We start from the raw sequence: 16,596 nt of genomic DNA, 5'->3' as shown, positions 1-16,596 counted from the left end.
GTAACCAATGACCACCCAGCATTCTACGCTATTTGTGAAGCAAGCCTTGTTTTCCACTCCCTTAACCAATAAGTTCACTTTGTTTATGTTCAAGGCGATGTTAGTGTGAATAAGTAAGTGGGAGAAGGGGGAGACAGTTGAACATAACGCTGCTGCTGCTGATGGTGGCTGAAATAGTGAGGGGTTGGCCGCTCGGATAATGACTGGAGGACCCCAGCGGAGTTCTGACCGACTGCTAATAGGCTGGTATTATCGTAGCCTAGCTGTTAGCCGCTAGCTTTTATCTGCTAGCTTTTATCCAGTAGCAGGTAAGCCGTTAGTATGTCAGCCATACCTTTGACGATGAGCTCAGCGTAGTTGGAAACCCCGGAGCCGCCATCGGAGCGGATGACGCAGCGGTAGCGGCTGGTGCTCCTCTGGGACGTATCCCCGACACTGACGGTGGCTGAGAAACGTCGGTGGTTCACCACCCGCGTCACCATGAGGGCTGTATCTTTACCGTTCCACTGCTGCAGAGAGATAGCCAGACAGACACTTGCTTACTAACACATGTACACACAGTATTTCTCACATTGTTATGGTAAAAAAGGATGGTCATTCAAATCTGATAACCAAAGAAACTCACAGTATGGTTAATGTTTGTCAGATACCCTGTAACGTTTTCAGATACATTTCTGTGCCTTTCCATTTCACAGCACTTTTCCTTGTGGTATCAACTCGACTATAACAATCTCCCAAAGAGTAATTTATTCGATCATGTCCTTAAGCCTTTTTTATGCCCTGGGTACTACTTTCCATTACAAATGCCATTACTACAAGAAACAAACATTTGCTAGTGAAGTACAGTGATGGCGAATAGAGAGGCAGTCGTCCATATTAAAACAACACTTTCTACTCAGCGCACAGATTGTATGGATATCCCCATAGAGATTATACCATTACAGTGTGTGTGCAAGTACAGCAAGGAACTGGAACATACTGTATGTGTCCTTTCACAAGGGCGAGGTCACTCATAACACTGCAACAAAGATCAAATAAAATGCCCTGTGTATTCTACATCACTGATGAGGCCAAACCCGGATGACGCTGGTCCAATTGTGAGCCACCCTATGGGTCTCCCAATCACGGCCGGTTGTGATACAAGCTTATTTCTCTAGCCCGATCACTCAGGCAGTGCTGCCGTCTGTTATTTTCAAATTAAATGATAATATTGTTAAAGTGAGAGGGACAAGCTGGATGACAACTATAGTGGATGAAGGGGAGGGACTCACCTGTAGCCACAGTTGGTCGTGTTGGGACCACTTCCCCCCAGCAGTACACTGGAAGGTGGCGTTCTGGCCCACGTTCACCTCCACATTCTGCAGCCGCAGGAAGTGAGGTGCTTTCCCTACAAGGGTCAGAAAACTGTGTCATATACTCAAATATTTTTTTTAGGGTTCCCACGGGGCCAAAATAGCAGCATTGCGAATTGCTCCTGTACATTTTTGTAAATATTAGTTTTTTAATATTTATACACAGTACCAGTCAATGGTTTGGGCACACCTACTCAAGAGTTTTTCTTTATTTTTACTATTTTCTACATTGTAGAATAATAGTGAAGACATCAAAACTATGAAATAACATACATGGAATTAAGTAGTAACCAAAAAAGTGTTCAACAAATCAAAATATATTTTCTATTTGAGATTCTTCAAAGTGGCCACATTTTGCCTTGCGTGTGCTTTGTACAATCTTGGCATTATCTCAACCAGCTTCATGAGGTAATCACATGGAATACATTTAAATTAACAGGTGTGCCTTGTTAAAAGTTCATTTGTAAAATGTATTTCCTCCTTAATGCATCTAAGAATTAACAAGGTAGGGGTAACAAGGAAGGGGTAGTATACACAAGCCCTATTTGGTAAAATACCAAGTCCATATTATGGCAAGTACAGCTCAAATAAGCAAAGAGAAACGACAGTCCATCATTACTTTAAGACATGGTCAGTCAATACAGAGCATTTCAAGAACTTTTAAAGTTTCTTCAAGTGCTGTTGCAAAGACCATCAAGCGCTATGACGTAACTGGCTCTCATGACGACCACCATAGGAAAGGAAGACCCAGAGTTACAGTGGGGAGAACAAGTATTTGATACACTGATTTTCTGGATTTTTGTTTTAGATTCTGTCTCTCACAGTTGAAGTGTACCTATGATAACAATTACAGACCTCTACATGCTTTGTAAGTAGGAAAACCTGCAAAATCGGCAATGTATCAAATACTTGTTCTCCTCACTGTACCTCTGCTGCAGAGGATACGTTCATTCGAGATACCAGCCTCAGAAATGGCAGCCCAAATAAATGCTTCATAGAGTAACAGACATCTCAACATCAACTGTTCAGAGGAGACCGCGTGAATCAGGCCTTCATGGTTGAATTGCTGCAAAGAAAACACTACTAAAGGACACCAAAAAGAAGAAGAAACTTGCTTGGGCCAAGAAACATGCGCAATGGACATTATACCGGTGGAAATCTGTCTTTTGATCTGAAGAGTCCAAATGTGAGATTTTTAATTCCAACCACCGTGTCTTTGTGAGACGCAGAGTAGGTGAACGGGTGATCGCTGCATGTGTGGTTTCCACCGTGAAGCATGGAGGAGGAGGTGTGATGTTGTGAGGGTGCTTCGCTGGTGCCACTGTCTGTTATTTATTTAAAATTCAATGCACACTTAACCAGCATGGCTCCCACAGCATTCTGCAGCGATACGCCATCCCATCTGGTTTGTGCTTAGTGGGACTATCATTTGTTTTCAACAGGGCAATGATCCAACACACCTCCAGGGTGGGTAAGGGCTATTCGACCAAGAAGGAGAGTGATGCATCAGATGATCTGGCCTCCACCATCACCCGACCTCAACCTAATTGAGATGGTTTGGGATGAGTTGGACCGCAGAGTGAATGAACAGCAGCCAACAAGTGCTCAGTATATCCTTCAAGACTGTTGGAAAAGCATTACAGGTTTAGCTAGTTGAGAGAATGCCACAAGTGTGGAAAGTTGCCAGCAAGGCAAAGGGTGGCTACTTGAAGAATCTGAAATACAAAATATATTTTGATTTGTTTACACTTTTTTGGTTACTACATGATTCCATATGTGTTATTTCATAGTATTGATGTCTTCACTATTTTTCTACATTTTAGAAAATAGTAAAAAAAAAGAAAGAAAAACCTTGAATGAGTAGGTGGCTCCAAACTTTTGACAGGTACTGTATATGTTTTAAATAATGAACAGTGTATGTCATTACAATTGTCAAACCAGCACCACGTTTCAAAATTGTCAAAAAAGTTGGTTGGTTATGTGGTTGGTAGGGCTAGCTAACTAGCTAATAGCTGGCTAGCTGGATGTTTTGATTTGAAAGTGAGGTTGAGGATGAATGGAGAAGTCTGAAGTAAGAGCCAAGAAAGGACAACTGAGATGGCAGAGGACGAGTGCAGATGCTTGGGAGTACTGCAAGTTACTTTGGACTATGGCCAACGTGCAGTGAGCTATTCGCCGCCTCAATGGCTGCCGGGGCATCACCCAGGTGAGTGCTGCTTGTTGGTGGTGGTTGAGAAGCAGTTGGCTAGCTACCAGCTACAGAGACATGCATCAGCATATATGAACTCTTTGACTCTAACAATATCAAGTTTGACGTTCATGTGAATCATGCATTGAGGTCAAGGGGAAAGCTGAGTTACGTGCGGAATAAAGAATACAAATACACGACATAAAAAGCAGTGTTTTCCTTTTCGATTGAAAATCACTTAAGATTTCAGGTCATCTTTTCTTCCCTAGAATTGCCGTCCCTCATCTGCTCAGTGCATTGAGGCTGCTATGTGTGTCATTGAAATGGCATTGAGCTCAGCTGATTTCCTAATCTCATTTTCACCGTGCCTGGAAATAGTGTAATCATTGATATTTCAATACGAGAATTTATCTTTACGTTAATATCCCCATTGAAGAAGAAGACCGACTAGATTATTTTAACCTCAAGACATTTATTTACCTTCCATTCCTACTGTTATTTGAATTTGGCACAAGTAGCTATGTGCTCTGTCCTAATTCTTGTGGAAAACTCTAAGTCTGGGGACAGAGAGCTAGAAAGAAAGAAAAGAACACGTCGAGGACACAGAGTGCCTTGGAGAAATCCAAAGATGTGAGGCAAAGAGGTCTGTCAGATATGAATGATGAAGGCCCTGACTTTGTAACTTATTCTGTGCTCCGCAATCTGTCTCGTCCTCCCTCCAACCCTCTCAGTCTGTGACCCCACCCCAAACTACACACGCACGTGATTGTGAGACCAGATGATGCTCGGTGGGCTAGTCATGGCGGGTCACTTACGGCACGGGTGGGCCAATACTCGGACTTCGTCCACCGCGATGAACCCTGGATGGCCCTGTATGGATATGGCCTCGAATATCACCTACCACAAAGGGAGAGAGAAAGAGAGATGTGGGGAGAGAAAAAGGAGAGAGTGAAAACACATTTTACACCATTTATGAGAAGAGCTCCTGCTTACAGCTAAGCCTGTGTGTGTGTTTGTGCGTGTATGAGAAATATATATTTCACACTATAGGGACAAACCGAACTGTACTGGTTCTGAAATGTTATTTTGACACACGTTCCAGCACGGTTCCAGCAACTATGTCGTATGCGTAAACAGGCCAGCTCAGTACCAATTGGCTTGTCTCAGCTCGGTTTGGCTCAGTGTAAAAAGGATAAGAGAGAGCTAAACAGCAGCCTCCTTTCACAGGTACAGTAAGGTGTTTTACTCTTAACATGGGGTCCAAGGTTATGTAGCTTTTCTGATAATGGTCATTTTCTGATTATGACTTCAACTGTCCATCTAAACCTGGCGGATCCCTCCATTAGACCTGAAAGTCAAACTACAGCCCAGTCAAACCTACATTTCTATTCTCCCTCCCAGGATAATTACTCACAGGCTGAGCATGTCTGACTTCACAACTAAATGACCAGACTTTTACAGATGTTGTAATATGCTCTGTCACTCAGCCTGCTACATTATACATCAACCCCCTTCCTTCTTCCTCTCCTCCACATGTTCAGATGTCACTGCCTCTGTCTCAGCCTCTGTCAAACTGACCTGGCTGCCTTTGCCTCTTTCTCTGTCAGTCTGGCCTGGTTGCCTCTGCCTGGCTGCCATAGAAAAGCACCTTCTGACCCAGGAAGCCACAGGGTGAAGTGGGGTCATGAGCCCTGTAACCCGTGCAGTGCTCCTGTGACAGCTGGGATCCTTGTGGCACATAGTATGAGGAAGGAAGCGGCCCTCAATCAAAATGTCATAGGGCTTGTCCGCCAGGAAAGTAAGCACCGCCCTAGAATGCCAACGATGTCTGGTTGCTCACTCATTTCAATTCCTCCTTCAGTGTTCAGCACATTCTCTGCCCCTTTTTAGCATTCTCTGACATGAGTTATCCACTCCTGTATCTGCTCCTTTCAGTGTTCTCTGACATGAAGCGGTCAGGTCCTGTGCATTGTCAAGAGGTCGGCATTTAGCCAATTATCTTAAAATCTTAAGTGTTCTCTTTTGCCTTCCACTCTCTTCAGTCATTCTAAGTGTTTAGTGTGATGCCCCGGTGTCACCGCCTGGAACCTGCCTTCATTAAAATAATCAGTTGCATGGATAAAACGTTGCGGGAACATCTCTCTGTCTCCCCATGACATCGAGCAGCCGTACCTGGCTGGCAAGAACCAAGTTTGGGACCGTAATATTGACGCTTCTTCTTGAGATTTAGGGGAGGCTTTGAAATGAATGTATGCAGGGCGGCAGACCAGCCTAATCCAAGGGTTTCTGCTTAGGCCGTTATTACCACCAGACAGACTGTTTTTTTTGCCTAGTTCTTTTGTTTCAGTACATTGTGGTACACTGTGTGAATTGGGGTGGTACATGGTGTGAATTCTCAACTGCCCCAACTGCTTTAGAGGGAGGGAAACAACAGGGAGGCTTTGAACAGAGGACATGTGAGGGTTTTGATTTCTAGGACGTCAATGGCAATTTTCAGATAAAGAACAAATGTGTGAAATGCAGAGAGAAATTCCAAACATACACACAGGTTATTTGTGTATAACATCTTTACAGAAATAATGATGTTGTCATCTTATTAAAATGCCAAGACAGACACCTCTAAATGACCCATCATGCCTCAAATACCTTGTTGCGGGGGAGCACACAAAAAAAAAGAGAACATTCCTTTTTGTAAAATTTGCCACATCTGTTGTGACATAATCACTTGTCTAATCAAACACAGTGGGGTTTTTAGTCGTCGTCATACAACCACAGTCAGATTTTTAAAGAAATACCGATCCTAATATTTAACAAAATAAATTAAAGTTAATGAACACCATTTACTGTCACGCCTACTCCTGCTTCCTCCATTCGGTGCTCGACGTTGCCGATCCACTAATCACCGGTCCAGGCAAACAACATTTCGCACACCTGGCAAACATCATTGCGCACACCTGCTCCCCATTGTTGAGCACACCTGGACTTCATCACCATCCTGGCCGGTGGTTCCTGGTCCCCCGCTGATGCCGTCCACCGATTCCGCCTCCCCTGGACTTCAAAGGAATCCTGACCGCGTGGGGGTCGGCTCCAGTACCTGGTGGACTGAGGTCCTGAGGAGCGGTCTTGGGTCCCGGTCGTGGACATCCTGGACCCCAACATCATCCGGGATTTCCATCTCCGCCATCTGGACCGGCCCGCTCCTCGCCCTCGGGGCCGTCCGACATATTTGTTGCCAAACACACTGACTCCAGGTCATCTATAAGTCTTTGATAGGTAAAGCTCTCACTGATCACCAGAGCAACACCCACCCGTAGCACGCGCTCCAGAAGGTATATTTCACTGGTCATCCCCAAAGCCAACACCTACTTTGGCTGCCTTTCCTTCTAGTTCTCTGCTGCCAATGACTGGAACGAATTACAAAAATCACTGAAGTCGGAGACGTATCTCCCTCTCTAACTTCAAGCAACGGCTGTCAGCCCATCTGTAAAGCCCATCTGTAAATAGCCCATCCATCCAACCAACTACCTACCACATCCCCATATTTTTTCTGCTCGTTTGCACACCAGTATTTCTACTTGCACATTCTCATCAGCACATATCACTCCAGTGTTAATTGCTAAATTGTAATTATTTTGCCACTATGGCCTATTTATTTCCTTACCTCCTTAATTAATTCGCACACGCTGTATACAGATGTTCTATTGTGGTATTGGCTGTACGTTTGTTTATCCCATGTGCAACTCTGTTGTTTTTGTCGCACCGCTTTGCTTTATCTTGGCCAGGTTGCAGTTGTAAATGAGAACTTGTTCTCAACTGGCCTACCTGATTAAATAAAGGTGAAATAAAAATAAATGATGGCATTCCGGGGGACATCATTTCTGACCATTGTCCCCAATTCATGATGATGGTGTGGAAAGCCTTGATGGAGAAGCTGGGGGCTACGGTCAGCCTCACATCCGGGTACCGGCAGTCTAACAGACAGGTGGAAAGGACCAACCAGGAGCTGGGGAGGTTCCTAAGGAGTCAATGCCAGGACTGGCAAGGGGAGTGGACTCGGTTCTTTCCCTGGGCAGAAGTGACCCATCCTGGTGATCACATTTGGCTCTCCATCAGGAACCTCCCGCTCTGCCTGTCCTACCAGAAGCTGAGTCCCTGGTTTGTGGGGCCCTTCATGGTCCTACGAGGGGGTCAATGAGTTGACCTATTGTTTAGAATTCCCCACCAACTACCAGATCTGACCCTCCTTTCATGTTTCCCTCCTCAGGCCGGCGGTTCCTGGTCCCCTGCTGATGCTGTCCCCGGACTCCGCCTCCCCTGGACATCGAAGGAATCCTGATGTCGTGGGGTTCGGCTCCAGTACCTGGTGGACTGAAGTCCTGAGGAATGGTCTTGGGTCCCGGTGGTGGACATCCTGGACCCCAACATCATCCAGGATTTCCATCTCCACCATCTGGACCGGCACGCTCCTCGCCCTCGGGGCCGTCCTCCTGGCCATCTTATTAAAACGCTATGACGGACATCTTTAAATGACCCATCATGCCTCAAATACCTTGTGGCAGGGGAGCGCGCAATTAAAGATAAGATTCCTTTATGTAAACTAGGCCACATCAACCACCAGCCCTGGCAACCCACATTACTGCAAACCTGGCAACCATCATTGCGCACATCTACTCCCCATCGTTAAGTACACCTGGACTTCATCACCACCCTGATTACTCTCCCTTCATCTAGCCCTCAGTAGCTTCAGTCATCAGGCAGTATTGGTTTTGGTTATGTTCAGTACGCATCCCCTGTTTTGTATTTTCTTCATGTTTATAATTATTAAACTCACCTTCTGCACTTGCTTCCTGACTCCCTGCGTAGAGGTTACATTTACAGACTCTTCTCAGCTGCATTAATGAACAAACTGTCAACTATTTCAAGCAGGATCATGAAATATGAAAAGCAGAAAAGGTTATGTGTGCCTTAGCCTAAGAATGTGTTCCTTAGCCTAAGAACAAAGTAAATATTTAATTATAGCTAAGACAAAATGACCAAATATTCACATTAAAGTGAATATTTTAAATATTAGTCTTTCCACCTCACCAAGGTCATTATGTAATATAATTATAGCGAGTTCTCAAGAAACCGAATTCCATTAACAGAAAAATTCATACATTTACTGTGTTTCATTTACACAGAGAAAGAGATGGGGAGATAGAGGTTCAGTGAAGAGTGACGGGGCATGAATGGACATAAAGGGTTGTGATAGTGAGCGAGACGGGCTGAGAAATACAGTATATATCCAATGGACAGAAATAAACGCAACATGTAAAGTGTATGTTTCATGAGCTGAAATAAAAGATCCCAGAAAATGTTCCAATTACACAAAAAGCTTATTTCTCTCAAATGTTGTAGGACAATTTCTTTTGCATCCCTGTTATTGAGCATTTCTCCATTGCCAAGATAATACAACTGACAGGTGTGGCATATGAAGAAGCTGATTAAACAGCATGATCCTTACACAGGTGCACCTTGTGCTAGGCACTGTTAGGTTCTAAATAACAGAGTAAGAAACTGATGGACACTATAAAAGCTCCAACCAAGTTTATTCACCCAAAGGATCGAACAGACAAATACATATTTGGTAGTATATATACCCCAATTTCGGTGGAGTCTCCTTCTCTCTGAACATTACATCTTTATTGCTAGGCAGGAAGTTAAGTGATGCGAGCAATAACCGGTTTCTTATCCTTTAACGTGACCTGACCTCGGCCCTCCATTCCTCACTAAACCACATCTCTCCACTCTTATCAGTGCCTGCACACGTGATTGCCTTTCCTTTACTCAATACATTCCAAGCTTAATTGCCTCCCCCATATACATTCCTCCTACAGATAACCATTCACTTCTGGTGTAGAAACCAGCCTATGGCACTCAATATTTCAATAGGATACCTGATAATTAACAGTATTTCAAGTATAAAGTCAGAACTCATCAGCACAATAAAAGAGCACTCTAAAATGTGCAGTTTTGTCACAACAAAATGCCACAGATGTCTCAAGTTGAGGAAGCGTGAAATTGGCATGCTGACTGCAGGAATGTCCACCAGAGAATTGAATGTTCATTTCTCTACTGTTGGAGGCCAATGTCGTTTAGAGAATTTGGCAGCATGTCCAACAGGCCTCACAACCGCAGACCAAGTATATGGCGTCATGTGGGTGAGAAGTTTACTGATGTCAACGTTGTGAACAGAGTGCCTCATGGTGGCGGTGGGGTTATGGTAAGGGCAGGCATAAGCTACAGACTGCGAACACAATTGAATTTTATTGATGGCAATTTCAACGCACAACATTATCGTGACAAGATCCTGAGACCCATATCTGTATTCCCAGTCATGTGAAATCCATATATTAAGGCCTAATGAATTTATTTCAATTGACTGATTTCCTAATATGAACTGTAATTCAGTAAAATCAATGAAATGGTTGCATGTTGCGTTTATATTTTTGTTCAATATTTTATATAGATCCTTGATGAAAATCTGCTCCAGAGCACTCAGGACCTGAGACTGGGGTGATGGTATGGTTCACCTTCCAACAGGTCAACAACCCTAAGCACACAGCCAAGACAACGCAGGAGTGGCTTAGGGACAAGTCTCTGAATGTCCTTGAGTGGCACTCAGGCCGGGCTTGAACCCGATCTAACATCTCTTGAGACGTGAGAATAGCTGTGTAGCGACGCTCCCCATCCAACCTTACAGAGTTTGAGAGGATCTGCAGAAAAGAATGGGAGAAACTCCACAAATACAGGTGTGTCAAGCTTGTAGCGTCATACCCAAGAAGACCCAACGCAGCAATTGCTGCCAAAGGTGCTTCAACAAAGTACTGAGTAAAGCGTCTGAATACTTATGTAAATGTTATATCAGTTTATTGCTTTGTTATTGCTTTTGTTTTTGCTTTGTCATTGTGTGGTATTATGTGTAGATTGATGAGGGGGGGGAAACTATTTAATACATTTTAGAATAAGGCTGTAACGTAACAAAATATGGAAAAAGTCAAGGGGTCTGAATACTTTCCGAATGCACTGTATATAGAGAGAGAGATAGCAGAGAGAGAAAGAGAAAGAGAGAGAGAGAGAGAGAGTTGTGTGGATACCTAAAACTATTTTTCCTCAAAGGTTATTTAACATGGTAATTTGCAGTGAGCGATGATTTGTCAAGATAATTCTGTCTGAGGTGACTAAGCTCCCCACTCTGAGGTCCTTTTGGGGACCCATTTCAGCGAGGACCCATTTCAGCAAAATGGGATGAAAGTTGTGCTGCACAAAGTTTGCCTCTGTGTGATGTAAAACCCCAGTAGATGAAAATTACCACATTGCTCATATTCCAGAGAGAGAACAAATTACTATCGCAATGTTTCGGTTTTTACCTCTAAAACCTGGGTTGCATCTCAAATAACACCCTTTTCCCTATTCAGTGGATTACTTTTAAATCAGGGAGCATAGGACTCTGATCAAAAGTTGTGCACTGTAGAAGGAATACGGTGCTGTTGAGATTGGAGACTTGTTCATGAAGCAAAAAACTGTTTTAAAAAGGTTGGCAAATAGGCAGTAAAGAATGCTAGAGAAATAGATGAATAATTGTAATCAAATCAGAGCATTTAACGTGGTGATTCTCATCCGATTCAATTTCACCAATAACCCCATGGTGCGAGTAATCTAGTTACTGAAAAATTATTTGTATTGAAGTTTAAGCAATTTCTTAACCTTATTTTGCTAACTTTAGGAAGACTGCAGATAAACCAATTGGGTTCCATCTGAACATTCCCGGTCGGTGGTCGAACTGTATGACAGGCAATATTAATATAAAAATATCATTAAAAAAAATCATAGGCCTACCACACAGCATACTGGTTCTGAACAGTGGCTTGAGCATGTCCAACAAGAAACTATTTTGTTTTCCTTGCAAACATTTTAAAAATGTTTTATGTTGTGTGCCATGAAAACCACACAGATGTGGCAGTATGTGGTGACATTGAAGCTCTCCCCTCACCTGATAGGAGTTGGGCCAGAAGGTGCTGATTGCCAGCTCGGCCTTGACCCAGCCCTCGGTCACCGAGGCGGAGGCATTCCACACAGGGTTTCCCTGGGTGCCGCCGTTCACCTTGATGTAGACGTTGAGCACCCCGGGACTGGAGCCATCGCGGCTGGATAGAGAGTAGTGGAAGTCGATGCAGTGGGTGTCATTCTCCTTCAGGGTGGGCAGGAGCAGGTGGGCCTTCTGCCCCGACGCCCGTCCCGAGCCGTTCACCACCATGAAAGAACCTATCAGGGACGAGAAAGAACCTGTTACTGTTGTCTACCAGACACGGGTTCAAATAGTATTTGTTTTCTTTCAAATACACTCAACAAAAATATCAACGCAACATACAACAATTTCTAAGATTTTGCTTCAGTCCCCAATGGCACCATATTCCATATAGAGTCCATATAGAGAATAGGGTGTCATTTCAGACGCAGCCCAGGTTTTAGAGGCAAAACCAAAACATTGCGATAGTAATGAGCAATGGAATATGAGCAATGTGGTAATTTTCATCTACTGGTGTTTTACATCACACAGAGGCAAACTTTGTGCACCACAACTTTCATCCATTTGGCTGAAATGGCCCTAAATTAGTATATTTCAGTCCTCGACCATCGCTGAAATGGGTCCCCAAAAGGACCTTAGAGTGGGGAGCTTAGTCACCTCAGCAATAATTCTCTGGCAAATCATCGCTCACTGCAAATGACCAGGTTAAATAAATCACTTTTGAGGAAAAATCATTTTAGGTACCCACACACCTCTCTCTCACTTACATAGTTCTCTCGCTCTCTCATACATTGAACAATTTCATTGATTTGACTGAATTACAGTTCATATTAGGAAATCAGTCAACAAATAAATTAATTAGGCCCTAATCTATGGAGTTCACAACTGGGGAGGGGCACAGCCTTGAGTGGGCCTGGGAGGGCATAGGCCCACCCACATGGGATCCAGGCTCACCCACTGGAGCCAGGACCAGCCAATCAGAATGAGTTTTCCCCACAAAAGGGCTTTATTACAGACCGAAATACTCCTTATTACAGACAGCACCCCCCCCCCGCCCCAGGAGATCCCGCAAGGTACATCAAATCAAATTTTATTGGTCACATACACATGGTTAGCAGATGTTATTGCGAGTGTAGTGAAATTCTTGTGCTTCTAGTTCCGACAGTGCAGCAATATCTAACAAGTAATCTAACAATTCCACAACAACCAAACACACAAATCTAAGTAGAGGGATGGAATAAGAATATGTACACATTAATATATGGATCAGCAATGACCGAGGGCATAGGCAAGAGCCAATAAATGGTATAAAATACAGTATAAACATACGGGATGAGTAATACAAGATATGTAAACATTATTAAAGTGGCATTAATAAGGTGACTACTGATCCATTTGTTAGAGTGGCCAATGAGTTTGAGTCTGTATGTAGGCAGCAGCCTTTCTGTGTTAGTGATGGCTGTTTAACAGTCTGACAGCCTTGAGATTGAAAAACAGCTTCTGTCTCTCGGTCCCAGCTTTGATGCACCTGTACTGACCTCGCCTTCTGGATGGTAGCGGGGTGAACAGGCAGTGGCTCGGGTGATTTTTGTCCTTCCTGTAACATCGGGTGCTGTAGGTGTCCTGGAGGGCAGATAGTTTTCCCTCGGTGATGCGTTGTGCAGACCACACCACCCTCTGGAGAGGCCTGCAGTTGTGGGCAGTGCAGTTTCCGTACCAGGCGGTAATACGGATAAAAGTTTGTGAGGGTTTTAGGCGACAAGCCATATTTGAACAACATATTTGTTGTTGCACCTTCTTCACCGCACCGTCTGTGTGGGTGGACCATTTCAGTTTGTTTGTGATGTGTACGCCAAGGAACTTTCCACCTTCTCCACTGCTGTCCCGTTGATGTGGATAGGGGGGTGCTCCCTCTTCTTTTTCTTGAAGTCCATGATCATCTCCTTTGCTTTGTTGACATTGAGTGAGAAGTTGTTTTCCTGACCCCACACTCCGAGTGCCCTCGCCTCCTACCTATAGGCTGTCTTGTCGTTTTTGGTGATCAAGCCTACTACTGTTGTGTTGTCTGCAAACATGGCCACGCTGTCGTGGGTGAACAGGGAGTACATGAGGGTGTGAGCATTGATCCTTGTGGGGCCACAGTGTTGAGGATCAGTGAAGCGGATATGTTGTTTCCTACCTTCACCACCTGCTGGCGGCCTGTCAGGAAGTCCAGGACCAAATTGAGCAGGGTGGGGCTGAGACCCAGGACCTCAAGCTTAATGATGAGATTTGAGGGTACTATGGTGTTGAATGCTGAGCTGTAGTCAATGAACAGGTATTCCTCTTGTCGAGATTGGTTAGGGAAGTGTGCAGTGTGATGAAGATTGCATCGTCTGCGGATCTATTGGGGCATTAAGTAAATTGAAGTGGGTCTAGGGTGACCGGTGGAGGTGATATGATCCTTTAGTTCAGTTACCTTTGCATTCTTGTGTACAGGAACAATGGTGGCCATCTTGAAGCATGTGGGGACAGCAGACTGGGATAGGGAGAGATTGAATATGTCTGTAAACACACCAGCCAGATGGTCTGCGCATGCGTCTGGGCCAGCAGCCTTGCGAGGGTTAACACGTTTAAATGTTTTACTCACGTCGGCCACGGAGGAGGAGAGCCCACAGTCCTTGGTAGCGGGCTACGTCGGTTGCACTGTATTGTCCTCAAAGCAGGCAAGTGAAGTGGCTGTTTTTTTTGTAGTCTGTGATTGCCTTTAAACCCTGGCACATACGTCTCGTGTCTGAGCTGTTGAATTGCGACTCCACTTTGTCTCTATACCTACATTTCGATTATTTGATTGCCTTGCGGAGGGAATAACTACACTGTTTATATTCAGCCATATTCCTGATCACCTTTCCATGGTTAAATGCAGTGGTTCGCGCTTTCAGTTTTGCGCGAATGATACCCTCTACCCATGGTTTGTGGTTAGGTTAGGTTTTAATAATCACAGTGGGAACAACATCTCCTATGCACGTCCTTATAAACTCACTCACCGAAAGAGCGTGTAAATCTATATTAGTTACTCTGAGGCTACCCGGAACATGTCCCCGTCAAAACAACCTTGAAGTGTGGATTCCGATTGGTCAGACCAGCGTTGAATAGTCTTTGTCACGGGTACATCCTGTTTGAGTTCCTGCCTATATGAGGGGAGAAGCAAAATGGAGTCGGGGTCAGATTTGCCGAAAGGGGGGCAGGGGAGGGCCTTGTACGCATTGCAGAAGTTAGAGTAGCAGTGATCCAGTGTTTTGCCAGCCCGGGTGTTACAATCAATATGCTGCTAGAATTTAGGTAGCCTTGTTCTCAAATTAGCTTTGTTAAAATCCCCAGCTACAATAAATGCATTCTCAATATATATGGTTTCCAGTTTGCATAAAGTCCATTGAAGTTCCTTGAGGGCCGTCGTGGTATCGGCTTGAGGGGGGATATACACGGCTGTGACAATAACTGACAAGAATTCTCTTGGTAGATAATATGGTCGGCATTTGATTGTGAGGAATTTTAGGTCAGGTGAACAAAAGGATTTGCATTCCTGTATGCTGTTACAATTACATCATGAGTCGTTAATCATGAAACATACACCCCCGCCCTTCTTCTTCCAGGAGAGATGTTTATCACTGTTGGCGTGTCGCACAAAGAATCATATCCCCAGAGAGCCATGTTTCCGTGACACAGAGTATGTTACAATCCTTGCCCTAATTTCATTTACCTTGTTATCTAGAGACTGGACATTAGCGAGTAATATACTTGGAAGCGGTGGGTGGTGTGCGCGCCTCCGAAGTCTGACCAGAAGCCCGCTCTGTCTACCTCTTTTGTGGCGACGTTGTTTTGGGTCAGCCTCTGCAATCAGTTCGAATGCCTTGGGTGGTTCGAACAAAGGATCCGCTTCGGGAAAGTCGTATTCCTGGTCGTAGGTCTGGTGAGTTGACGTCGCTCTGATATCCAATAGTTCTTCCCGGGCTGTATGTAATAACACTTAAGATTTTCTGGGCTAACAATGTTTGAAATAATATATAAAAAAGACAAAATACTGCAATGTTTCCTAAGGACTAGAAGCGATATGGCCCTCTCTGTTGCCGCCATCTGGATAATGATCATGCTGTTTAAGCTTCTTGATATGACACACCTGTCAGGTGGGTGGATTATCTTGACAAAGGATACACTGCTCACTAACATGGATGTCAACAAATGTGTGCACAAATTTGAGAGAAATAATCTTTTTGTGCATATGCAACATTTCTGTGATCTTTTATTCAAACGCTAAAAAGTATTTGAAAGAAAACATACTATTTCAATCCAGACCCATCAAGTCTCAGGAATGTCTGAGGAACTATTGCGACAGTGAACTACTGTACTTTTATTATACAATATTGTTGGAATCTGCAAGTAGAGAAGAGAAAGACAGAGCAGAGTGATGGATCAAAGTAAAGGTAGTGTAAAATGTGTGTGGTTCAGACAGAGAGAGAGACGAATAGGTGTGAGAGGACGTGCTGCTGGAATAACAAAGAATATATTGAAGCGACAGACATTCTCAGGGACGTTGTTTTGATAACTGAACACCAAGCCAGGGACATGTCAAGGATCTGGATCGAGTGCCTTCCAATTGATCAGCTAATCGGAGGTAAAACAACACCAAAGACATTTGTTTCTGTTTGGAAACACACATTCAGAGCCCACATACTGGCCCCCCTCCCCAAGAAATGTTTTAGACTATCTCTAACCTTTTATTACCGTTTTATAGATTGGTATGTGGTTTTATAGCTTGTCTCACATTTGGCAATAGGTGGGCAAAAATATCTGGGAGGTTTCTGGCACAAGGCAAGTGGCCTAAATCATAAAGGCTTTTGTCCATAATGTACAAACTTACATGAGAGAGTAGCAATTATAGGATTAGGTTCCGTTTTTAGAAAAACTGTCTTCGGACAACATAATTTCCCTCTAAATTCATAAAAAGTGTA

General features: G+C 44.0%; 1 protein-coding gene across 7 annotated transcripts in view; it reads right to left on the bottom strand.

Annotated features, from left to right (window-relative positions):
• Nucleotides 1-16,596, bottom strand: part of ptprt (protein tyrosine phosphatase receptor type T) — a 415,965-nt gene that overhangs the window by 260,501 nt on the left and 138,868 nt on the right. For all 7 annotated transcript variants that reach the window (XM_042301053.1, XM_042301087.1, XM_042301062.1 and 4 more), the window contains exons 3-6: nucleotides 11,573-11,844; nucleotides 4,356-4,437; nucleotides 1,272-1,387; nucleotides 335-509 (exon numbers count right to left, since the gene is read on the bottom strand). In XM_042301053.1, coding sequence (XP_042156987.1) covers nucleotides 335-509; nucleotides 1,272-1,387; nucleotides 4,356-4,437; nucleotides 11,573-11,844 — 645 coding nt within the window. The remainder of the gene's footprint in view (nucleotides 1-334; nucleotides 510-1,271; nucleotides 1,388-4,355; nucleotides 4,438-11,572; nucleotides 11,845-16,596) is intronic.

The sequence above is a fragment of the Oncorhynchus tshawytscha genome, linkage group LG02, assembly GCF_018296145.1.
Source record: "Oncorhynchus tshawytscha isolate Ot180627B linkage group LG02, Otsh_v2.0, whole genome shotgun sequence".
NCBI lineage: Eukaryota > Metazoa > Chordata > Actinopteri > Salmoniformes > Salmonidae > Oncorhynchus > Oncorhynchus tshawytscha.
Note: the sequence above shows the minus strand (reverse complement) of the source record. Positions and strands in the feature narration are given on the sequence as shown.